At 40.0% G+C, this 25,248-nt stretch overlaps 2 protein-coding genes across 4 annotated transcripts; one reads left to right on the plus strand and one right to left on the minus strand.

The window, feature by feature from the left end:
* Positions 1 to 1,483: 1,483 nt before the first annotated feature.
* On the minus strand, positions 1,484 to 15,625 carry ehd1a (EH-domain containing 1a). Its single transcript, XM_034543126.1, has 6 exons — positions 14,678 to 15,625; positions 10,066 to 10,163; positions 5,596 to 5,837; positions 4,793 to 4,963; positions 3,188 to 3,352; positions 1,484 to 2,651 (listed from the first exon to the last, which is right to left on the minus strand). Exons 1-6 carry the CDS (start codon positions 15,064 to 15,066, stop codon positions 2,118 to 2,120), a joined length of 1,599 nt encoding a protein of 532 aa, XP_034399017.1. The 5' UTR covers positions 15,067 to 15,625; the 3' UTR covers positions 1,484 to 2,117.
* Positions 15,626 to 20,058: 4,433 nt separating this feature from the next.
* Positions 20,059 to 24,538, plus strand: ubxn1 (UBX domain protein 1). Of its 3 annotated transcripts, none has more exons than XM_034544132.1 (10): positions 20,059 to 20,131; positions 20,682 to 20,746; positions 20,873 to 20,926; positions 21,118 to 21,245; positions 21,829 to 21,919; positions 22,465 to 22,656; positions 22,995 to 23,046; positions 23,193 to 23,315; positions 23,611 to 23,794; positions 23,931 to 24,538. In XM_034544132.1, exons 2-10 carry the CDS (start codon positions 20,688 to 20,690, stop codon positions 23,969 to 23,971), a joined length of 924 nt encoding a protein of 307 aa, XP_034400023.1. In that variant the 5' UTR covers positions 20,059 to 20,131; positions 20,682 to 20,687; the 3' UTR covers positions 23,972 to 24,538. The 3 variants fall into 3 exon arrangements, with proteins under 3 accessions (XP_034400023.1, XP_034400024.1, XP_034400025.1); XM_034544133.1 differs by having other exon boundaries at positions 20,120 to 20,449; XM_034544134.1 differs by lacking the exon at positions 20,059 to 20,131 and adding an exon at positions 20,146 to 20,265.
* Positions 24,539 to 25,248: the final 710 nt, after the last annotated feature.

Below are 25,248 nucleotides of genomic sequence, written 5' to 3' on the forward strand. Positions count from 1 at the left end.
ATGCTGTCAGTGCTAATGCTCATCAAGACAGACTGCTTTAGATTGGTATATAGTATAAATACATTATTCAAAGATTTTAATCTTTAATCTTATCTTCATTATAATATATTAATTACTGTAATTCGATAAATGTCATCCTTCAGATCACACCTCTATCATGATCCTTAACTACACTCATGTTTTGTAACCTGTAACTATTTATTGTGTTAATATGAGTTGATCCAAACACTAACCTTTTTTCCCTGTGAAAGGTTATTTTTGGGGAGTTTTTCCTGATTCGATGTGAGGTCCTGGGACAGGGATGTCGTATGTGTACAGATTGTAAAGCCCTCTGAGGCAAATTTGTAATTTGTGATATTGGGCTATACAAAATAAACTGAATTGAATTGAAGTGAATACCTGTAATAACTTATCAAGACATAAGAGAGCGCCTCTGGACTTCATCAAAAGGAAACACCTGGAGAACATCATGTATTTCTGATTCTGACTGATAATCCAGGGAGTCAGTGTTGCAATGAGGCAGAGACCCATGACTGTGAGTGCAATGTGAAAATTAAACATTACATTGTATTTTTTAGAAGATTGGTGCTCTCGTCACAAAAATTGTAAAACAGCCAGGTGATGTTTCGACGTCACCTGTACTTAATGTACCTCTTTTGTATATTAACTTAATGTGCATATTTCCATCAGATGTGGAAGCATTTAAACACACATTCAGTGAAAGATATAGTGTGGGAGTGTATTTACACATTTTTGGTCTTGCATTAATAACCTGGATGCTGCTAGAGTAACAAGGTTCCTTCAAATCTACCATCAACCATTGAGGTGCATCTGATTGACATTTCAGTTTCTTATACCTACATTCTTATTTGAATTATGTAAACATACCTCAGAGCAGAATCATAATGTCTAAAGTTATACAATTATGAAGGTTAACAAGTGGAATGTAAAGGGAAATTAAAAGCAGCCAGCTTCATCTTTACTCAGACTCTTAATATGACTTTAATAAAGCTACCGCTTCCTGTCTTCCTGTTTATGATTTTTGCTCATCTGCTTGAGCCTGGACTGAATGTCTGGCTCTGTAAAATGTGTCCATGTGTCCTGAAAATTCTCCAGAGAAAGTCACAAGTGTCTGTTTCTGCCGCTGGTTTCAATATGCTCTCGAAAATATGCAGAGGCAACTTGTATCATGGGCAAATGGCCTAATATGTCCTGTGGCAGTGCTGTCAATGACTCTGTCCTACAGAGGGCAGTATTCCATATTCAAACATTTCAAAATAAAGTTCAGTGTCTTAATGACCTTTGGGTGACAGTCCTTAACCTGACCCTCAATGACACATTAAAGCCACACAACCAGTAATTTCCCCAATTTAAATTAGTGTCTCTTTCAGTGAGACTTTCTTCTGTGAGTCAAACATCTGATGAACTGCAATCAATGTTGTATATCAGAGAAAGATTAAATACAAATCCACATTACCAGGAGTCAGATGGTACAGTAATCCTTTTTATTTATCTGGCAAAATAATAAAAAGGGCAACATTTGGAAAGAGTCAAAGTTAACAGTCAGGAAATACAAAAATATAGATAAAACAATTATAACAGCTGTTTTGATTTATTTCCTTTTTCACTCTCCAAATGGAAAAAAAAAAACTATATTTCTTTGGATCAACAAATAATATGGACTGAATGCTTCAAAGACATCTTTTACACAGGATGCACAAATCCATGTTCAGCCCCATCATGCAAACTCCATCTACCCATCAGTTCAGTTCATGATCTGATGATGAACTGATGGGTACATGAAAAGATCATGTATCCCCCGTCATTGATTTCTAACAGATACCTAAATAGTATCCCCTAATGCACAAAGATGGACCTGCCCTCCCTCTGCCCTCCCTCTGCCCTCCCCCCTCCCCACTGAACCCCTCCAGTCTCTCTCTGGTGAAAAAGATCACAGCGATACCTCCTCGTGGTGTGTCAGGAAGCCTGGAGACTCGCAGCTTGATGGAGGACGATGCTGTTCATGCTTGTGGTTGGACTTTTGTCTGGAGAGTCCTGAGCATGATGCAAAGCATTGACATGGCTGGTCTCCAGGCTCCCCTCTTCCGTCTCCTCCTCTAGTCCTCCAGGGCTAACGCGCGTTTGGATGGGGGAATCAGGTGTCCAGGGAGCGAGGGTGGCAGCTCGTGGCCCTCCAGCTTCACTTTGATCAGGTGGTTGGCCAGGGCGAACTCCTCGTCATCGAGGAGGCCATCTTTATCCACGTCTGCTAGCTTCCAGATCTTTCCCAGGACTGTGTTGGGCAGCTTGGACTTCAGCATCTCCTTCTTGGCTGCAGCGCCGGACACTTTGCCATTGATGGGAGAGAGGGTGTAGAAGATCTCATCATATGTAGGCTTGTCGCGACCCACCACCCACTCCAGCTCGTCGATGCCTTCGCTGGCACCCTCTCCATAGCCATGGCCAAAGGGTCCATTCATGGTTCCCTCAAAAGCTCCACCCTTGACGGACTGGCTGGGCATGGCGGCCTCTTCCTGGCGCACCATGGCCATAAGACGGGCGATGTCGTTGGCCAGCATGTCCTCCACAGCCTCCAGCAGCTTGGGCTTCAGTGCTGCGAACTTAGTGAAGTCCTGGCCATTCAGTTGCTCCTGAAGGGATGGAGGGTTGAGAGAAAACAGGAATTGGTGATAGAAATAGATCAGTCTTCAATGGCTACCATTGGGTGAAGCATACAAGAAGCAGGATTTCCTGACAAACCAGGAAAAATAAATCTCGTTCCCGTCCTGGCCCATCCTGGAGGGCAAGGGCAGGAAAGAAAGGCAAAGATGTGAAGAGAGTAAAGGTTGGAAGGTCATTCTACTCTGAACCGTTTGTTTCCAAACACTATGTAGCACATCAGAAGTAGACTCAAAAGAATGTTTTCATCAGATATGTAACACTGACCAATGTATCCTCAAACAAGGTGTTTTCCTACAAAAGCCAGCAACAAGTGTCTATTTCCGCTCATTACACGCATACAGTCTTTTCAAAATAAACTTCCGCCTTTACAGGAAACTCTGTTAGATTTAGCCAACCAAACTACTTGATAATGTCTAGGAATAGACCGGGAAATACTTAATTAAGTTAAGGAAATGATGAGATCAGCCTGCACTGAATGGTGTATCAGTCTACTGTTTAATCATACCTGCATCTTGGTAATATTGGGGAAATCTCCAGGTGAGATCTGATGCTCCTTCTCAATCTTATGGTAGATTTCTCCCAGGTTGGCTATCAGCTCCTTCTTCTTGGATTCCTTCCCAAACACACTCGGCATGTCTTTTTTCAGAGAGCTGATAATATAGGCCTGTACCTAGACGGCATGAAGGAAAAAGAAAATACTTTCAGTGATTATTGAAACAAATTAATGACCTGAGTTATTGGACTGGGTTTTTGGTGTTCGAGGGTATGTATGTATGTATGTATGTATGTATGTATGTATGTATATATATATATATATATATATATATATATATATATATATATATATATATATATGAATTAGACCGAGAATATATGAATTAGACCCAGAATTAACATCTAAACCAGAGAGGTTCTGAAGCTAGTCTCCCTCCACTCACTGTTTTGCTTATTTGTAATTGTACGCTTTGCTGTGATGAATGATGTATGTGCAGTGTCTGACGCTAGAAGTCTGTTTTCATATTCATCTGCTATAGAAAGACACTTTTTCACCTTGAATCTGATTTTAACACTTGTTTGTAAAATGTTGTGACATCACAACTAGTCTGGAAGCCAAGCATGGTCCTGTATGTGGAAAACTTGAAATCTACAGAAAACCTACACACAGTGAAGGGCTGATTGAAGAATGTCCAGCAGTTAAACTTTAAAAAAAGGATGTATAGATGCTGGATGTTTCAATGGGGCAAAGGAATAAGCCATTTTAAGGGTAAGTATTTCTCAAAATATTTAATTTAGTTAATCAAACCTTTTGTGGAAAAAAGACTTTCATGTGTTTCTTAGGGGGGTTCTAAAGTTGTGAATTTACAAAATATCCATATAGACTTGTAGCAGAAGTAACAAATAATCCCCTCTTCCTTTCTGATTTATCATCATACTTTAATCTTTAGACATAACTCACTTCTTCTTTTGGTTAGTTAAGAAACTAAAAACACGAACATAGTTGCATGAAAATGTGTTTTGTGTAATCCCCGTCTTGTGGGGCTGGAGGTAGTGATGTGAGAATGATTTAGAACGAGATGAAACTTCCTAATCAGGTTTTTTACCCACTCCAGCAGCTTGGAACGTGAGACTGTCTGTCTGCCACCACGTTGATTCTGACCTGAACTATTGGATGAATTCATCTTAAGCTAAAAGCACCGCTGTGGCTAACTGGCATGCCTATAAACTTTATGCATTCCTATACCCATACTATAATACTATTTAGTATGGCATAAGAGTATACAAAGTTTTTGAAATTCAGTATTTTTTTTTTTAAATATCAGGATGTATCTGTTCACATTTTGCATATGTGTTTCTGGGCTATTCTGACCCACAATCCTTTGCGCCGCAAACAATACGTCACAGTCACTGAGCCAACAATGGAGCACAGACAGATGTCAGCCTGATGACAGCTCACTTATGGATATCACATATATTTGTTATATGAACAAGAAGGTCAAAGGTCAAGGCACAATGTAATAACAAAGTAGTGTATCCCAATTGTATACATGCTGCACGCAACAGTACTTTTTTTAACAATTTGGCACGCAGCCTTGGTCTTGTTATTACTGACCTTGGCGAGTCGGGCTCGTTTGATGAGGTCATTGAGTTTGCGTAGAGCTGCGTTACGTGGCAACGACTGGATGTCCAAGAACAGGTCCTGCTCTTCTGCTTCAAACAACTTCCTGTTGTCTGGGACCAACAAGGGCTGCGCCCAGAAAGACCCAATGTACACACGCACCACCTGGAATTAAGTTTGCACAATTTAACCTCCATTAATCTCCGCTGTTCATTAGGTTACATTTAATTGCCCACACAAGAGGAAATAAATCACATCCATGACACTGCAATCTGAAAAATACACTTTAAAATACTATTTAAAAACACACATATGGGATGTGTGGCAATGTAATACAAGAGCATGAGGTTGAGAGTGAAGCAATTTTAAAACTTGTGTGTTCTCTGCTTCACAACTTGTAGAGAGGCTTCACAATACAACACACTGTCAAAGTCAATGAATAATTCTCAACATAATCCAAAGGTTTCTCTTCGGTTTATGAATATGGCCCTGGATCAAACATTAACTAAGCAGTCAGGTAAAAATCATTGGACAAGCTGGGTCAGCTTTTTTTTTTTTTTTACAATGACAAACTGAGTTTAGTAGCTGGAATAATCTTAAAATCGGTCACTTTTCAATTACTGTTTCCTTGGAAAAGTCACGTGACCTCTGTCCAGAGGAGCAAAGAAACCCAAATAGACAACATTTCCCTCAAAACATGAACATTTCAGTCCCAAAACCGAATGAGATCAAAACGTCCATTTAAAAATCAATCTGTGGATCACAAAAGCTAAAATGGAAAAATGTATTATTTTGACCTCAGGTGTGTTGATGATTTTTCCCAAAGACCACATCAGAGCTCCATAAACCCTCATCAGCTGCTGGGTGCTGATCTGGTCCGCCTTGTTCAGGACCACGCGCATTTTGTCCTCATGGTTCTTCAGTGCTCGGATGACCTCGGAGAACTCGTCCGAGATGTCCAGCTTGTGAGCGTCGAACAGGAGGATGATGCGGTCGACGCGCTCTGCAAACCACTCCAGCACTGCGGCAAAGTCGTAACCTGGGAGAGAGTAGAAGAGGAGACCAGCTGATTAGAGACGGATCTGCACAGACACCGTTGTGCCCCTTTATGACTTGCTTTGTGCAGTCGATTTACTGGATATTTCCCCACTCGAAAAAGACAGAATAAAATTACATTTTATATGTATTAAAACAACTATCTGACATTAGTTTTCAAAAATAATATTGCATTATTGTAGCAAATGTTGAGTGAGGACAGGTCGTATTTGGATTTAGCGTAGTATCATGTCAAAACTAGTTGGCAGTTATTTGGAGTACTAAAGGATTTTTAAAGCCAATACCCAAATGGATCTTTATTTATTTTATTCGTTATTGTGCCACATTCAAAACGTTCTGGTTTGGAGAAATACAAGAGTTGAACCTGACAAAGAGCTCAATTGCTCCAAATCGGTCAATAAAGTGTGTGTTGACACAGGTGTGATTGTGAGTTTTACGTTCATATTGATCCACTAATGTTTAGATAAGGGCCTTCAATAGGCAGGACATTTTCTCCCAGGTTACCTATTAACTAGTTTTACTGAGACAGCAGGAAAGGTGTATGAAGGTAAAGGTAGTTTGAAGTCCATTTGGAAAATCTACAGCATGTATTAGGGATGAAATGAACTCAAGAGAGCAAACATTTGGGAGACAGGAACTTCAAATGTTAAGATGAAACGCTATGCAGTGTCAGTGATGACAATAACACCCAAAAGTGCACAGCCTGAGCTGGAGTAGAGAAACTCAATGTACTATACACTTCCTCTGGTTATTTGAGAAACATAAAACAGGGGTGACTCAAGGGGCAGAAGAGGGAGTGAGGAAGAGAGAATTATGGTTCTGATTAGCGTCTGTGTGTCATCTGATCAGAGAAGAATGCCGTTGCTCTAAAAGCTCATCTCGGCTGTTGCACAATCAGCGGTAGATCTGCTGCACATGCATTCCAACATCGCTGGCTTTTGTCTGTGTCTGAGCACATGTATACAAAAGAGAGACAAAATTAGATATGAATAGATAAAAACAGGAGAGAGAAAAAGTGATAATGTGTGAGAGAGAGACTGTGGGCGAATACAAGTGAAAATGAAAGTCCAACGTTAATGCAATAAGCGATGGACAGGAAAACAACTTCAACAACAAGTATGGGCCTGTTTGTGCACATGACGACATGTGAAAGCAGAGGGCGATAAAAGGGGAATATTTAAAAGTCCAAGATCCCTGTGTGCTCATTCTCTCTCATGTCTGTTTCCCTGACACATGGGTCAGAGAATCAGACAGAGACAGCTGCTCAAGCTTAGACTTACTTATAGCACATAGCATGGACAGCTGTTATTCCTTTACCATGCGTACAGACGTACAGGGATTCACCCGCGCACTCATGACAAATCAGACAGACAGACTCATAATCATGTGCCTAGCATTGACAGAGAGCAGAGAAGTGGAACGATCAGGCTGTAGTCTGGTTTAATTTAATGGAAAGATAACGTATTCACTCTCGTACTGAGAGTTATGAGAAGATCGATATTATTGAAGATTCAGCCAGAGGCTAGTTAGCTTAGCTCTGCATTAAGAGTGGAGAATGGGGGAAACAGCTAGCTTTGCTCTGTCCAGAGGCAAGACAATCCTCTCAAAATAGTATGAAAGGCTGAAATATATTCAGTTTACAATCATTTCAACAATGATAGCAACAAATCTGACTGGTCGTAATATCTTGTTTCTACACTTCAGTTTCTATACATAGTTAGCAAACAAGATACAAAATGTTAATTTGTGAGCTTTATTTTGACTTAATTGTGTTACCTTTGTGTTTCCAGCCTTAATGCTGCGCAAAGCCAACTGTCTCTTTCAGTAGCTTCATATCTAGTGTGTACAGACATGAGGGTTGCATATATATATATATATATATATATATATATATATATATATATATATATATATATATATATATATATATATATATATATATATATATATATATATATATATATCCAACTCTAAGGCATGAAGGTGAATACATGCATTTCTCAGTTCTGAGAAATGTCAAATTAGATTCTGACAAATCAATTTTATTCTGTCAGCTAAACTGGCTGAATGCCGTTAAACGAGTCAGTATGCATATCAAGTCATCAGCAACGATTATGGGAAAGACGCCAACCAGTTCTGCAAAATCACAGTTTCGGTATAGTTGTTGTGGTTCACTACGGAACAAGCTGCGACTTACATGCTGACCTCATCAAAAATGAATAAATAATTAAAGAAAGCATTATATGCAACCACAACTTCATTGTTTCTGAATATTAAGCTGGTCACACACACACACACACACACACACACACACACACACACACACACACACACACACACACACACACACACACACACACACACACACACACACACACACACACACACACACACACACACACACACACACACACACACACACACACACACACACACACACACACACACACACACACACACACACACACACACACACACACACACACACACACACACACACACACACACACACACACACACACGATGAATGATGACATGACACAAAGCCTAAGCTGCACAATTCCATCAGTGCTGTTTATATATTACACAGAGAGTACAGTATGTTTGTGTAGTGCATTCTCTGTGTTTATATAGAAACAATTAAGAGGATAACATGTGTGTGAGAGAGTTTTAGTGGCCGGTGTGTCTTTCTGTTACGTTCTCCAGAGTATGTAGAAACAAAACTGAGATATGAGGTGTGGGATTTTGTCTGCTCCTCAGTCTTTTCATTCATACAGAAAACTTTTTTTTGTTTTAAATCAGCATTCATTTATGCTTGCATGTTTGCAGTCACTTGTTTGACCTCTACAATGCTTTGGCAACAGTACTGCTTCTCATCAGGGCTGCAACTTACTATTTTCATTATCTGTCAATGGCATTCTTTATTAATGTAATAGTTGTTTTGTCTATGAATTGTGAGAAAACAGTGAAAAATGCCCCAGAAATGTCCTAAAGACTTCAAATTGCATAATTTGTACTTTGGATCAAAAACTAAAAGATATTAAATTAATAATTTGATAAAAGAGAGTAAAAGCAGCACATCTTCATGTGGAGAAGCTATAACCAAATAATGTTTGGCCCTTCATTGATGAATCAATTATGTAAATAATTGAAATAGTTTGTTGTTGATTTACCTTTACCATCTCTGATATTATGCTCCTTTCCTTCTTGCTGTATCTTGTGAGAAATACAACTCAATAATGAAAAGCAGATTTACGGACTGTGTATCAGCTCTCTGAGGCAGCAGTGGTGGTGTGTGTGTGTGTGTGTGTGTGTGTGTGTGTGTGTGGGGGGGGGGGGGGGGGGGGGGGGGCAGTCTTGGGAAACTCTCTGCTTTGTTTGCCATTTGACTCCACATCCTTTCCCTCAATTACACAAAAACTCTTGTATGTGTGCTTCCTCTTAAAGGGGCTCGAATCAGGTAGAAAAAGCAGAAGCTGTGTTCAGCTGTACTGTTCTTCTGCCTGAATTCTCAGTTCTGTAGGATCATCAAAAGTAAAAGTAACTGTGTATGTAGATGTGTGAAGGTCACATAATTGTTGAAGCATGTGGACAAATGGATAAAAGTATTCATTGATTTAGTTCCACAGCGCATAGGGAAATGACTCTGTTGTAAAGTGATAAATGATGCAACACAGGACAAATAGAGAGGAAATGTTCTCTATTATTACGCTCATTATATCTTTTTATATAAACCTGGATACAGGCCGATCTGAAAACAGAAAGAAAAACAAAAATGAGGGAAGGATGTGGAAGAGGATGGTGCAGTAGAAAGCCACAGGTACAGGACAGGATATGAACTTCAAAGTGCTCTGTACCCTCTCCTTGCTAGAGCCAGGCGGTTCTACATGAACTGTTTGGTGACGATTTGACCAGAGATTGTTGAGTTAAATACAGGTTTGACCGGACTAAAAGCTAGACTGCTAACAGTTGACTATCTACAGCGCATGCCAGACAGAAATACTAAGGCAAGACTTAACAAAACAAAGACTATGTAAAAAGCACGGTTTCCTTTTCATATTTGAACGTGTGACTTCCTGTGGGTTCATTTTGCATGAATGCAATTAAAGTATTTCAGAAGTTTTGAGCAGAGAGGGTGTGGGTCTGTTAAACCATGATAGTACTAGTGACTACGTGAGTGGGTAAAGTGTGAGTGTGTTCATCATGCAGACCTCTGCTTATCCTCTGTTTCTCCCCAGACAGAATTCCAGGAGTATCGATGATACTGATGCTCTCCAGGACGCGGTTAGGCATCTGGGCACACATGAACCTGCAAAGAAGAAGAATGAGAAAGGGGACAGTGCAGGTAACAGAGGGTGGGGGGAGTAAAAGAGTAGAAATAGAGAGAGAGTATGAGGCATAGGGGAAGAGAGGGAGGGTGGAAGAAATGCAAAAAAACAGTTGGGTGAGAGTGTTTATACATAAGCTTGGCATTAAACAGACATTATTCTGGAGCTTTTCAGTAACAACCTTCTTGCTCTCTAGCACTATTGTTAGTGCAATACTCTTGTCGGAAAGTCACACAGCTAGAACACAAAGTCTCAGTGGGTGAAAAGGAAAGGTTTGGGTTCAGGGTGCTACCACCGGTCCATTTTAAGAAGCCCTTCAAGTTGTCCACATGTAGGCCTATAATAGATAAACCAGACTTTTTACACACAGCAAATTAGATGCCTGGTGTTTAATTTATCCTCGACACTAGGGCTGCAACCAACAGTAATTATAATTATTGATTTATCGCCCTACATATTTCTATATTTATAATGAAACATTTGGTCTGTAAAATGTAAAAGAATCTAAGATATTCAGTTTGTAACATAAGACAAAGTAAAGCAGCAAATTCTTACATTTGTAGGAGGTAACCATTGATGTAGGAATGTTAGGGAAACACTGGTACAATACATTAAAAGGTTATGGAAGTCATTTCCAATGCAACATACTGTAATTCACTCCACAATGGTCTCCTGTAAGCTGGGACACTGGGGTTTAAACTTTAAAGGGGAGTGTTGTTCTCCAACAATAATCAAGCAAAGGGACGGACACTCACATAAACAAAGACAGATATACACACTATAAAGTATGAGAGGATGAGTGGTTTTGCATAAACCCATGGTGTCCCACTCAGGACAAAGAAAGTGATTGTTAAGACACGAAACAGTACTACTTCTCGCTCTGCTGGCCTTTTACTCAATCTGAACTGATACTCCCAACATGAGCTCACAGGCACCGGGTCATAAGACCGGGAGAACCATGCTTTTACATTCCTGCTGCAACCACACTGAGGGCAGACACACACACCACAAACCCTAACAGCGATCCCACACCACACGTAGAGAGGAAAAAGGAAAATCCAAGGACAATGAACAAGTCAAAGAAATATAAGAGAGATCCTATGCAAGCTATTATATTACAATAACAGTGACTGCCAAAGATAACAAACATGCAGGTTTTTCCATTGCCTCCCATAGCTGATGGCGTATGATACACAGTTGGAATTTTGGCCGAGGTTTTCCATTTAACTATCTATCCCGACATTTTCCAGACAGAGCTAGTAGGAAAAAATGCACTATGAATTCAAACAGGAATTCTCAGACACAGGGGACCCCATCAGGCACGGGGGCCCAGAGGGCCTTGAACTAGCTGGGCTCCTTCGCTGTTCAATTATGTATTGCGAAAGTGAGAAGCCCATCTTCTCTGTGAGGCTGTGACCCTGGCATGAAGGCCTCTCATGTGATTGGGGGTCTGGCACCAGCTTATGAAAGAGGGTCTTCCTCTCTTGCCCTCACATTGGAAACTCAACTTCCCGAGGAAACAGGGCGGCTGCCGCTAGCACTTGGGATGTGGTCAGGGAGTTTACAATTGTTAAATTTGTCAATTTTTACTTCCTCTAAAATCTTGGGTGTGAATACATTATTTATAGATCATATCTAGACGGGCAGAGCATCTCAACGCTGATTGGGCGTCGGGCGAAAATGCACCTCATTTGATACAAAATTTGCGTCATTCGCATCCGTGCATGGGATTTACTTGCGCAAAAAAATTGCTGCGCTTTTGGTGTGAACGCAGCATAAACTGTGCATGTGTCAACCCCTAGCTGAGTAATGTGCAGAGTCAGTGTCCTGGAATAAAAGGCCCTGTGCAGGACAGGACGGACCTGGACAGTGTCGGCTAGTGCGGAACTTACACTTTGCTGACTCGGTATGACTGACTAATGGCTTACAGAGAGAACAAACACACTGAGGCCCTCTGACTGCGGTGGTATGTTGACTAAACAGAACCTAAAGCTGAAAAATATGCAAGTTTATCTGAAATTAATTTTACAGAAAGTTAGGATTTAGTACAAATCGGTGCACATGCAACGGGGAACACTGTGAAACCAGGCAGTTCAAGATAGAAATAATGGAAAAGCAGTAAAACATTGGCGAGCAAGTAGAGCACTCAAGCCACTAGCTTTTTGGTTCGCCAAATCCAAGAACAAAATGTAGGTGTGTGGATCACATGACTGATTTCTGTTTACTCTCTTCATAAATAACTGATTATATTGAGGGGTAAGTCCTACCTAAGGATGGTAGTTAAAGGCTAATCTGCAGGTTGAATGACTATGGTTAAAAGAGCTACACTGGGAACCGCCATCCCGCTGAGCAAGGCCTTGAGTGCTCCTGATACAGCGTTTTCTCCTCCACCTCAAATCGCTCAATTACCACAATCTGATCCAAGATATCTACCGTTATATCTATCTACTTCTATGAATAAAACACTCAATCAACAAACAGCTGAAGACCAATCCAAATACTGTTGGTCTCCTCAAAAGGAAAGTGGAAAACTGTCCGTCTGAGTGCAATGCAGCCAAGTTCCAAATGTTTGACTGGATCTGGTTCGTGGCAGACTTTTTTTCCCCCCAACTGTCAGCTCTGGGCTAGGTGCCATTACAACTGATTCATTATGCATTAGGCCTACACTTTCACAGAGCTTTCACAAGCAGGTCATGCCCCGGTTGTTGTCATACAAACATTATTTTAGATCATGGGAGCTTTCCCCAAACCAATGAAGGCCACTCAAGCCTGAATTCAAAGAGAGCCACAATTCCCGTGATATCGCAGGCATGCATCCAACAATTTGAATAATGATGCTACAATGGTCAAGAGCCTTCGTTTATACACAATCTTATCAAGTTTCCTCTCAAGTCTGTAATTAACTCCAAAGGGGTGAAGCGTGGCCCGTGAGGTTTAACACTCACCCATTCTTTTGAAATACTATCTGAAATGCAGTACTTTGCAGAAATGTGCACTGATGCACGATAAAGCAAACACTCCACACAATTGAGGGAAGTGATCTCCAACCTCTTCCATTAATATAGTAATGTGTATCTGAATGAGTGAATATTGCCTTGAAGTCTACATGTGGTCAGAAGACTAGAAAGTTAATTTACCAGCTCAATAGTTAATAGGACATGGGCCTAAATGGGAAAGTGTCAAATTGAGAGTGTGTTAGTCATGTGTGTATTATTTGTCCATTGGTTTGTCTGGCTGTGCAGGTTGACACCACCATGCTAGTCACTGAGAAGAGAGGGGATATACCCACATCCTCAACGGAAGTGACACCATCAACCATTGTATGTCAGCCATCTGATGTCATCACACAAACCCCCCACCCCCCCACACAACAGATTGGATTAAGATGTTTTCACCAAACATTGTAACACTGGCTCTGACTCATAGTACACGGCCTGTGCAGTCTCACCTTGCACTCTGGGTTCTCTCTATACTAATAAGTTTGTTTCACTTTTATTTTGCTTTTTTGTATCATTTCCAAATGTCTGCGATTTCATCTTGTACTCATTAGTGAAAGCCCCACCTGTGCAATACGTCATGCGAGTCATCTGAGTTTTCCATGAGGACATATTTACATCAGACTTACTAGGCCAACGTGACTCATAACACTTTGGGAAGTGCTCTGGAGGTTTCCTCACAACCTCTGGATCATCCGCCATGTGGATCAAACTCCAATGAGCTGAATGTCTGAGTGAAACACCTGCTGAATGACTAAAACAACAGTGCCAGAAGATAGACAGTCGCACCAAACACCTTTAAACCTTTGTGATAAGATGTCATCGACACATTGTTTTTGAATTAGGGAGTTGACTTGTCGGCTGCTATTGATGAAGTAACACGTATATGAGGTTTGAAACGTATAGCACCTACATCTGAGGGCAGGACAAGGTCATCTCATTGCCTAGCAACACTTACAACTATTTCTCTGTTCAAGGGGGCAGGCTAAGGCATTGGGAGAAAAAGATCCCTCACCAGCTCTACCAGCTGCTTTCAGTAAGGAGTGCCTGAGGAAGGGCAAGGTGCAATGTCAACTGGCAGGATTTGATCCAAAGTGAAAGGACTTCCTAGAGGTGTTGGAAAGCACCTTCCTGTCATGTGCTTTGCCCTACACAGAGTGGCACTTCCACATAGCTATTGACACAAAACTCCCACATGTTAGATAATAATGAAAAAGGTGAATCTCTCACACAGTCTGCTGGGAACATTGTGAAACAGGACACTAAGCATTTAGGCCCATGTGTGGAGGTACATGTAAGGACACGTAAGGAGGGCATTTAAACCACGGTGAAGAGCTGTTTTGACATGGCTCTTAACACACAGCTGTATTGACATGACATATTCATTTCAATCCTTCATTAATAAATAACTGTTGGGCTCTAACTCTATAATCCAAGTGTATTACATACTTCACATTGCTCAGTATAAGCTCTTCAATGTGGTCCGGCTTTAACGTTACCTGTTCAGAAAAGCGTTGCCGAAGGCGTTGAGTTTGCGGAAGGGCTTCTTGGGGTCGACCACCAGCGCGTTACCCGGTATCACCCCGTCCTGTTCGCCGTGCATCACCGCGATGAACGAGTCCGTTGTCGGCTCGGGGCCAATCCGCATACCGGGGAAGTCCTGCTCCATGAGGTGTCGAATGAAGGTGGTCTTGCCCGTGGAGTACTGACCCACCAGCAGCACCATAGGTTTGTTGTCGAAGTCGGCATCCTCGAGCGCAGGGGAGTGGAAGTCGTGGAACCGATACGCGTCCTCCAGAGGGAACAGCTTGGTCCGGTAGAGCCGTCGCAGCCCCTCCGACACGTTCTGAAACAGCTCCGGGTCCTTCTTCAAGTTCTTTCTGAACATGATGACTGATTTCTGCCCTTCGTTGAAACAGCCGTGTCCGTCTTCCGTTGGATAATTATCTGGTTAGGTGTTGGGGGAGCCCTCTCTCTCTCTCTCTCTCTCTCTCTCTCTCTCTCTCTCTCTCTCTCTCTCTCTCTCTCTCTCTCTCTCTCTCTCTCTCTCTCTCTCTCTCTCTCTCTCTCTCTCTCTCTCTCTCTCTCCCTCTCTCCCTCTCTCCCTCTCTCTCTCCCTCTCTGTCCCTCTCTCTCTCCGCTCAAAAGAGTAGCTGCCTGTTGGAATGAAGCGACAGCTGGGCGAGGTCTTGGAAGTTTTTTCCCCACCCTCCTCTTTGCTAGCTAGCCAGTCATTCAGGGAGCACCCTATTTCAGTTGACGTCGACTCACGTAAGACAGGCAACTACACTCTACCATAAATGTGTAGCTATAGGAAGCCAGGTGTCGTCTAATACAACAGAACTGTGACCGTACAACCTTGATAACTCCGCTTAGCAGTTGGCTAACTGGCTTAGCAACCGGCTGTCAGTCAGTGAACCCCTCTGAAGAAAGCTGGTACGCAGATACCGGAAGTACACGTGTTTCACAATAAAAGCGTCAACGATGCCCGCAAGTCCAGTGACCATTATAGGTTTGTGCTCACGATCTTCACAATTGATCAGTTGTGTCTTTATTTGCAATATTACTCTCATTCAAAAGGTCACAATGATACAGTTTGGGAGTTGTTGCCTTCAGCTGCAGACAGGTTTATACTTTTGTTTTGTGGTTATCAACACAATCGACCACATGAATTTACCCTTCTATAGTAGGAAAGGTAATTATATATAAATGTATAATTGTGTCCCAAACATGCTCTCACAAATACTTTTTTCCACTCTGATATTTAAAAAAATATTTTATATTATAAAAACAACATGTTATTAATAACAATAATAATAGTTATTATTATTATCATTGTTGTTGTTGTTGTTATTATTAAAATAAGAATATATATTTAAATAGCACAACCATGCATAAAATGCTGCACAAATTCTTAATATTAAATATGGTGCCATTGTTTCAGTATGACAGCATTTCATATGTTAAGTTTGTATCTGATATGCTGTCTTGACCTATAGCCTTTGGACACTCAAATAAAAGCATTCATTCATCCATATCAGTAAAACCTCCAGTAGCTTTTTTTTATTTTTTTACTTTGAACAAGTAATGTTGGTTTCATATTTGTATCCAGTCAAATGGTTATATCTAATTGCACTCATATGTAGTCACAATGATATCTACATGTATTTTATGTTCTGTTTCTCAGACTGTGTAATGTGTATTTTCTAATATTTTTTAGTTGTATGCTCCTTTTTTAATTTAATGTCCGAAAACTATTATTAGTCAGACTTTGATCTGTTCCTTTGTGTTGCAGGTGTGAATGGAATATAGCTCTGTAATGTCCATTATTGTTAGAAAAGCAGTAATTCATTCACATCTCAACCAAACAATCCTCTCATCATATCACTCTTAACACTGAAACTGAAAAGATAGTTATATTCCAGTATCCTATGCTATTATGTAAATAATACAGACTTATATGTTTAAATTGTCAGATTTACATGTGATATGTTTGGACATTAAGAGATACAATATATCTTGCTTCTGTATGTAATGTTATAAACGTCTAAGCTTCTTGCATTAGACATTACAACAAAAAATATATATATTATAACATTGAAACTGAATAATGTGATTGGTTGAAAATGAGGGCGACATCTGATTGGCTACAGATAGGTCTGTTTTTAAAAAATGCATTTGCGAATCTAGCCACCGCAGGGGAGTCTCATAAATCCACACACACACATGTGAAGCAATCCACAAACAAATGCAGTGCGATTGACAAATAAATAAACACAGACACATCGTTCTGCGTGCATTTGTGAGTCTAATTTATTTGTAAATCCTTCTGTGTGCATTTGTAAATCAAACATATTTGTAAATTGTTCTGTGTGCATTTGTAAATATTTGTGTTTGCATTTGTAAGTCTCTTTGTGTGCATTTGCAATTATTGAGACTGATCTGACCCCATAATACACACACACACACACACACACACACACACAATATACAGTATATAAAGATAAAGTGAGGTGTCAATGTCATCTATATGTTTTCTCTGTACAAACAGAACAATACAGAAACAGAAAGACAGTCATACAGAATTTAAAGGATCAGTTTAATTTTATTGGCAGAAGCAACCAGCACAGAAATAAGCATACAAATGGCACATATTGTTAAAACAGCAAAAAGAAAGTATTACTGTACACAAACAATATACTTTTTTAATTCAACTGTGTGAACTGCATGTTACAGAGATTCTCGATGACGAGAGGTGTCCCACCACAGATAACAGCAGCTCCACTGGAAGCCAGAGTTGTTCCATATGGAGATGCTGTTACAGCTGGTGAGACCCACAGAAACAGCACAGCTGGCAGCGCGTGCAGGCCATGAGAATGTGGTGGTGGAAATAGACGGAGGTTACACCAAGTGTTTGAAAATACAGTATATGAAGTGTGATTGTAAAAAACTTGTCCATGCTCCTCTGCCCTTGATGTGTGTGTGTGTGTGTGTGTGTGTGTGTGTGTCTGTCTGTCTGTCTGTGTTATATGAGTGTGAATTGTTCAAGTTCAGAATCAAAGGAGTATTGTACAAGATGCCAAATATGTTTCAAATGTAAGATGTTCCCAATCCTACACATTTGAACTGCTAGCCGCCAGTGTGGTAAAAGTTTCACATATGTGAAATCATTCTGCCCTCTTCTGGTTGGGCCTCATTCAATCAAATCATTTTACTGCATTTCTATCTGAGCCCTCATGTGATAATACCACCCACACCTAATAAAAGGTTAATAAAATATCATCAACCATAGTCTTACATCTCCTGATCTTGGTTTTTACTGCTTCTAAGAAACATGTTACTCTTATGACACCAATAAAATGTGCGTCATTCACTCAATAAAAGTGTGATTAGAGTCCGACGGGAGACTTTAGACCATTAAAATTAATCTTTTACACACAGGCATTGATATGGCTTTGAACTCAAGTAGTAAACATGAGTGTGTATCATTTCCTTTTGTACACCACATCTCCTATAGTTTACCAGAGTCTGTCTTAACTTATCCCGACTGAGCATTGACCCTTAACCCTCTCCTTCAGTGAAAAACAGGGCCATAAAGCAATTTAAAGAGTAGACGGAAGAGACTTTCATCCCTGTTGTCTCTTTCAACTTGGTCCACTCAGCTAGTGTATATATTCTATTCAATTCAATTCAGTTTCTTTTATATAGCCCAATATCACAAATTACAAATTTGCCTCAGAGGGCTTTACAATCTGTACACATACGACATCCCTGTCCCAGGACCTTACATTGAATCAGGAAAAACTCCCCAAAAATAACCTTTCACAGGTATATATATTTGACTAGATAATTCCACAGTGAACGTTTTAATTGTGCATTCAGAAAATCTGGGTTGTGAATCTCAGCACTCAAATGAACAAAGTCTGGATGGAGAGTTTGATCTGGTCAGAATTGGGAGAGGAAATCAAGTTTTAGAACATTTCAAACAAGGCGTATGTGATGCAGGGTTGACTCAGCACTAAAAACCCGTTTGAAAAGAGTCAGGTTAACTAATCTACAGAGATACCTTTCTATCCTGAACACATTCAAGGTTTCCGTTGTAAACAGTTGTTATGGTTAATGTACAGTTATAACAAATAGACCCACTCTGTTACAGAAATGAAATTTGAAACGTTCTAACGAATTTAAGAACGATTGCATGTGTGTTGGCTGGCAAACCATAATTCCATCAGGAATCATTTGGAGTTTAATTCAGTTTTCACTCATTTTATGAATTTCCTCAACAACGATTTTGGATCTGTCTATAGCCATTTCACCAAATGAGACGGCGAGACTGTTCGCTGGATGATCTGTGATTGACATTTTACTGATCAAGTAAAATGAATGCACTTCCAGTGACAGGTTTCTCAAGTTGCTTGCCGAGTTGATGCACAGTTGATATCTAATCAATACAAAATGACGTGATAGTTTGGTGTAAATGCAAACTAGAACTGTCTTCGTCCCATCCAGTGATTAATATACAATGAACAAAACAGACTCTTTGATTACTAATCTTCAGTTATATAGCCACATTTAAAAATACATAAAAGGTTCATACTCACCAAGTCATAACTGCAATTGAGGCTTTAATTCAGTCATTAATTCAGTCATTAATTCTGAGATAAAAGTCAGAAAATTGGATACAAAAAGTGTGAGGAAAAGCAAACAAATAAATGGAGAGAAAACAGTTAGTGGGTGAGGATGAGAAAAGACGGATAGAAGCAAGCAGGCTGCGGCAGAAGTCCGTCTCTAAGTAATGGCAGACTCGTCAATCAGGGCTGCTTAAGACTGTGTGGGGGAGAGAACAAATTAATCATTACACTCACTGTAAATATGTAACAGACTCAACCTTCCCATATAAGTCAGCAAATTGCATTCTGTTTGAACACCCACAGACAAGAAGACGGGGCAAAAGCATACAAGATGGAGAGCAGCCAATAAGAGACACCATCAGGCCCTTAAGCACTTCAAATGTGCCTCCTCACCCTAAGGCCTCTTCATTCCCTGTTTGCTTCCGGCCTCTTCGCACACATTATCCGAAAACTACATAGATATCTTGTGTACCTCATGTGTAGCAGACGCAAGTATCATGAATTAATTGATTAAATAAATGATGGAAGAGACAGCTGATGCACCCAAGAAGCATACATCAAAGTTTCAGAGTTTCTTTCTCCATGTAGAGTAAACAAAGAACATATTGAGCTTGTTTTACATTGTTGACATAGTTTAGACGAAAGTTTCCTCAGAAATCTATAACACATTATTGTTTGGTGTCAGAAAGATTATCATGCGTATACATTATAAGCACATGTCTGAAATAGCCCCAGAAGCATTACACATGCTTTCGCTTTTCTCGTGCGGTTCAGTTTGATCTATGTAGGCTCCCGTACTGTTGAAGCGCTGTTGGCTGATGTGTGAGTAGCTGACTAACGTTGTCTTCATGAATATATTAGCTGATATTGCCTCTGTTGAAAATACAATTACACGTATATGTGCCTTTACGTGTTACTTACAAACAAACATTAATGGCTGAAGTGACGGAGAGCTTGTGAGAGTTCCTGGTTGTTTTTAATCGAGCTATCCAGCGAGGCTTCTCGGCTCGCTCTCGCGATTTGAACGTTAGCCACATTAATGCTAATTGTAGCACTCAGCAAAACGGCACATTATCGGTCGATTCATTCATTTCCATTTGGACACATTGTTACACTGCTGCGGTTTTCTGCTAGTAAAGAGTACGTTACAGGACAAATTAAACTTGACTAGCTCGCTAAAGACTTTCCTTTAGCTCAGTGCTGTGTGAAGGAGCTAACGTTACATTAACGTCACCATTGTATTCCGAATATGACACAGTGAACACATGAACTTTTCTTGACGTCACAGTACTTGTTTAACATTACTCTGGTTATCATGGCGTATTATTCCTATCTATTATATAACTATTGGTTTGTGTACAATGTGTTTCAGGTCAAGATGGCAGAGCTAACAACACTAGAGAGCCTGCTGGAGATGGGCTTTGAAAGAAACAGAGCGTGAGCGACACCAAATATCAAAATACATCCTGGTTCATGTAGTTCCTAAACAACTTTCAAAGAAGTGAAAGTAAAACTGTGTAACAGTAGATTGAACCTGTCTGTCTTTTATCTCGTGCCTTTCAGGGAAAAGGCAGTGGCCAACACAGGAAACCAGGGAATAGAACAAGCCATGGACTGGTGAGACACACACACAGGCACGCATGTTGAAATGACTGGATGGACATGGTCCTCTGTCATCACTGAAAGTCACACAATAGGTCTCTCTTCTAAAACCTAGCCGTGCTACTGATTCCCCATTATATTTTGAAATTTTCGTCATGAACAAAGTAAGCATCCCTCATCTTTCCTGTGTGATGTGCTGTCCTCAGGCTGATGGAACATGAGAACGACCCAGACATTGATGAGCCCTTTGTGCCGCCTGTGGGGAATGTCCTGGGAGGAGAAGCAGACAGCCAGTCCACCACAGAACAGCCGTCACTAGCCGACACCGCTGAAGGTCGGGGCAATGGAAGCACGCTAGACGCCACCATAAAAGTCATCTAGGGATGTCCAATATGACAATATTGTTTTATTCAAACAATTAGACAAAACATACATATAAGCTGTTTATAGGGATAGGATATATTAATGTTCTAATATATATATATATATATATATATATATACACACACACACACACACACACACACACACAACAAGATACATATTGATATTCTGATATAATGTGACAGGATTTTATTCATATGGCTTATAGTCACCATTTATAAACAAGGTATAAACTCCAAATTAGCGTTAGTAAATTAAGTGGGTGTCACTGTTAATTTACACTGAACATGATGTGATTTTCTTCAGTTTTTACTTTCTCTTCCTAGGGACTTCACCTCCACCAAGGAGATTTAATTGGTCCGTTCACTTAGTGTTTTGTGATTTGATGTTTTCTTTATCCTCACTGAGGATTGTGGTGTTAGGTGTGTAGGTTAGGTTCACCTTTTATGTTAGCAAGCATTTTTGTTATGAATTTTTGTTCACATTAAGGTATTTCAACATACATATCTCTTTCTTATGTATTTTGGCTTCAGGGACAGCAGGTGGAGAAGGCAGCTGCGATGATGATGACGCAAGTGCAAGGATGCCAATGTCGGAGGAGGAGAAACTTGACCAAGTTAGAAGGTCAGAGTTCACATTATTGATACAATCCCTCCAGTACTGTATGTCTAACTCACAGGGTCTTATCCTTACATAACAAGGTTACTTAACTATATATATATATATATATATATATATATATATATATATATATATATATATATATATATATATATATATATATATATATATATATATATACACATACATACATGCATACATTGGGTCTTATCCTTACATAACAAGGTTACTTAACTACACATATATATATATATATATATATATATATACATACATACATACATACATACATACATACATACATACATACATACATACATACATACATACATACATACATACATACATACATACATACATACATACATACATACATACATACATACATACATACATACATACATACATACATACATACATACATTCAGTCAGTGGCGGCTGGTGGAATTTGTTTTGGTAGGGCCATCCAATCAATTTCAGAAAACATTCCAGTATGAATAAATGCAAAAAGGTATCATAGGAAATATCTGTGTCTGTCTTTTGTTCAGGCTAGAGGAGCTGATGCGGGTGAAGCAGGCGGAGAGGCGAGAGCGAGAGCGGGCAGAAGAGTTGGAGCGGGAGAAGCAGCGGAGGAGACAGGGCCAAGAGCTGCAGCATATTCGCCAAAAGCTGCAGGATGATGATATGAAAAAGCTTACTGATCAGCGCATGAAAGAGAAGATGGAGGACAAAATGGCAAGGTACGGTATAATTATTATAAATTTTCCCTGGGTAGTAATAACTTTTCATGGACCATATTATCAATAATGCAGTACCTAAACATCCAAAGATGTTTCCACTTAAAGATGTTTCCACACTGCATATTTAAAAAATATTTACTTGACTTCCCTCTGAAGATAAGCAAAGGAAAGTTAATTACTAAATGCAGCTAATGCAAGCTAAGACCAAGAATGAGTGACAAATTCGCATTTACTTGAACAGACATGTTACCTTTTTTAAGTCAGTAAACTTTACAACTGTCAAAGTAAGAAAACTATTCATACTTCATTCTTGTGTTGCTTGTCTTTTTTCCTGCCAGGCAAAGGGTTAAAGACAAGATTGCACGAGACAGAGAGGAGAGAGCACAAAAGGTAACCCAGTCAATGTTCATCTAGTCATTTGTCCTATTTCAGTTCTCCTTTTTTCCTGTCACTTCCTATGTACCGGTATTCCTTTTTACCACGCCTATTGGAACCAATAACAAATTATTATAATTTTATAATTTTTCCTTGTTTAGTTTGGAGGCGGTGTACCCCCGAGCACCGCAGCATCGTCTCAACCTGCCCAGCCCAGCCCCTCGTCACCCACCAGTCACGGCCCTCCACCCACTAAGAAGGAGTATGATGAGTCCAGGATACAGGTACAGCCTTCAGTCACAGTAGTATGATGAATGCACACTTCTCTTTACACCACTGAAGAGCGCACACAAACAAATGAATCTCACTGGAAAAGTGATCCATTTAAACACAAAACAGATAATCAGGAATCATAACTAGTTTGGATTTAATTTTAAAATATCTGTTTCTTATTTTAATGTTACACATTTCTTTGGCATGAAATGGTCAAATGGAAAGATGGAAGAAGAATCAAACCTCCCTTATCCACTGCCCACCTTTTCTCTCTTTCGCCTTCTGTTCCCTTGCTCTTCGGTAAAGGTACGTCTGCTGGACGGCTCGACCATCACCGCAGTCTTCAAGGCCCAGGAGCCGCTGGCTGCAGTGCGCGTCTATGTGCAGGTGAACGGAAATACACCTGAGGGTCAAGACTTCACGCTGCTGTCGCCCTACCCCCGTCACGTCTACACCGAACTGGACATGGAGAAGCCCCTCAAAGAACTGGGTGAGTGCTGGAACTACATTTGAATATAGAGCACACTCCCTGTCGTATACATTATTTAACTTAATTATCAGGGTTTGTGGTTTAGCTTCTGTGTGGACCTAAAACCTTATTTTGTGACTTTCCTTTCCGCTTTTAGGTTTGGTGCCTTCAGCTGTGCTGGTTGTTGCCAAAAAGTAAGATCAGGAGAATCTGCTCCGTGAGCCTACCTCGCCACTTCCACTGCATCAACACCAGATACACCAGAAACAGATGGAACCGGGTACAGAGCCACCACCTCTTTAGTATCACTCAACAAGTCAGCTAACTGAACTACAGCAGAGATGTAGCTCAAGGCTGCGTTAAGATTGTTTCTATCTACTCTTAAGAAGTTTACAGAGATAAACCGTTTAGGTAACTCACTGAATGATACAGATTTTTTTTTTGTGCAATGAGATGGACAGTGACTTTTACTTACTCAAAAACAAAGTGAAGATAGCTGGCTTCTGATGGATACTGCTTCATGTTCTCAACAACACATTTATAAAAGTGATTCAAAACCGAATTGTTTAATTTTAACCTGATCTTTACAAAGCAAAGTACCACACAAGATCTACTTGTTGAAAAGGCCTTAAATTTAAGCCGCACGATTTTCCTGATTTTGTGACTACTTAGTTTTTTTTTTTGTAAGTTAAAATATATTGATGACAGTTATGTCTGCATAATCTCCAAGAATATACTTAAAATAAAGCTGACTCGGAAAATCAAGATGGTGGACTGAATTTTGTAACAATCATTCATTTGTAACCTTCTGTAAGCCTGTCCGTCAAAGAATACCATAAAAAGACCAAAACCAACAAATTGAATTGATTCTGTACTCTGATATTATACATCTATTCAATCGTCCACACTTGCATTTTCCTTCATTGCGATGAACACAATGCTGTAAATACTCACTAGAGCACCACATCTATGGCTTAAAGTCCCCAAATTAACTATTTACTCCCATGAGTAAAAAAAAAAAATAGAAATCCCAGCTGTTATAGGAAATTATTTTCATAACAAAATTAAATTAAGCTGTACATTTCAACCCATTAGTTTTATTGTTTTCCGTAAGAACAAGTGGGCTAAAGAGACAAGCACATTGGGTTTTGTAGTCTTTTCATGTGATTTGTTAAGAAAACTAGAGCATCAGCATCTTTAAGTTTGTACAGATGTCATCGCCTCATACTTCAGATAATGAACAAGTGCACATAGAACAAGGTGCTGTTTTGCAGCGAACATATTAAACTGAATTCTCAGACTTCTTGCAACAGTATGTGACCTGGTTAGCTTCAGGCTTTGTATTGCACCATGCAAAGCTGGAATAGGCCAACACGCTTCGGACAGCCCCCTGGATTTTAAAACATCTAGAGGACTAAAACGGCATGACCTAAAAAATAAGATGCAAGATGTAAATTGGTGTAAATGAATGATGG

Source organism: Cyclopterus lumpus, chromosome 10 (assembly GCF_009769545.1).
Source record: "Cyclopterus lumpus isolate fCycLum1 chromosome 10, fCycLum1.pri, whole genome shotgun sequence".
NCBI classification, from domain to species: Eukaryota; Metazoa; Chordata; class Actinopteri; order Perciformes; family Cyclopteridae; genus Cyclopterus; species Cyclopterus lumpus.

Bases quoted from the DNA above. Each gene is read 5' to 3' on its own strand.
- ehd1a (XM_034543126.1), bottom strand. From the start codon at position 15,066: ATGTTCAGAAAGAACTTGAAGAAGGACCCGGAGCTGTTTCAGAACGTG. The intron at 10,164-14,677 runs GTAACGTTAAAG...TCTTCTTTGCAG, and splicing joins GGCAACGCTTTTCTGAACAG to GTTCATGTGTGCCCAGATGC. The intron at 2,652-3,187 runs GTATGATTAAAC...CCATCCCTTCAG, and splicing joins CCAATATTACCAAGATGCAG to GAGCAACTGAATGGCCAGGA.
- ubxn1 (XM_034544132.1), top strand. From the start codon at position 20,688: ATGGCAGAGCTAACAACACTAGAGAGCCTGCTGGAGATGGGCTTTGAA. The intron at 21,920-22,464 runs GTCAGAGTTCAC...TCTTTTGTTCAG, and splicing joins AAACTTGACCAAGTTAGAAG to GCTAGAGGAGCTGATGCGGG. The intron at 22,657-22,994 runs GTACGGTATAAT...TTTTCCTGCCAG, and splicing joins ATGGAGGACAAAATGGCAAG to GCAAAGGGTTAAAGACAAGA.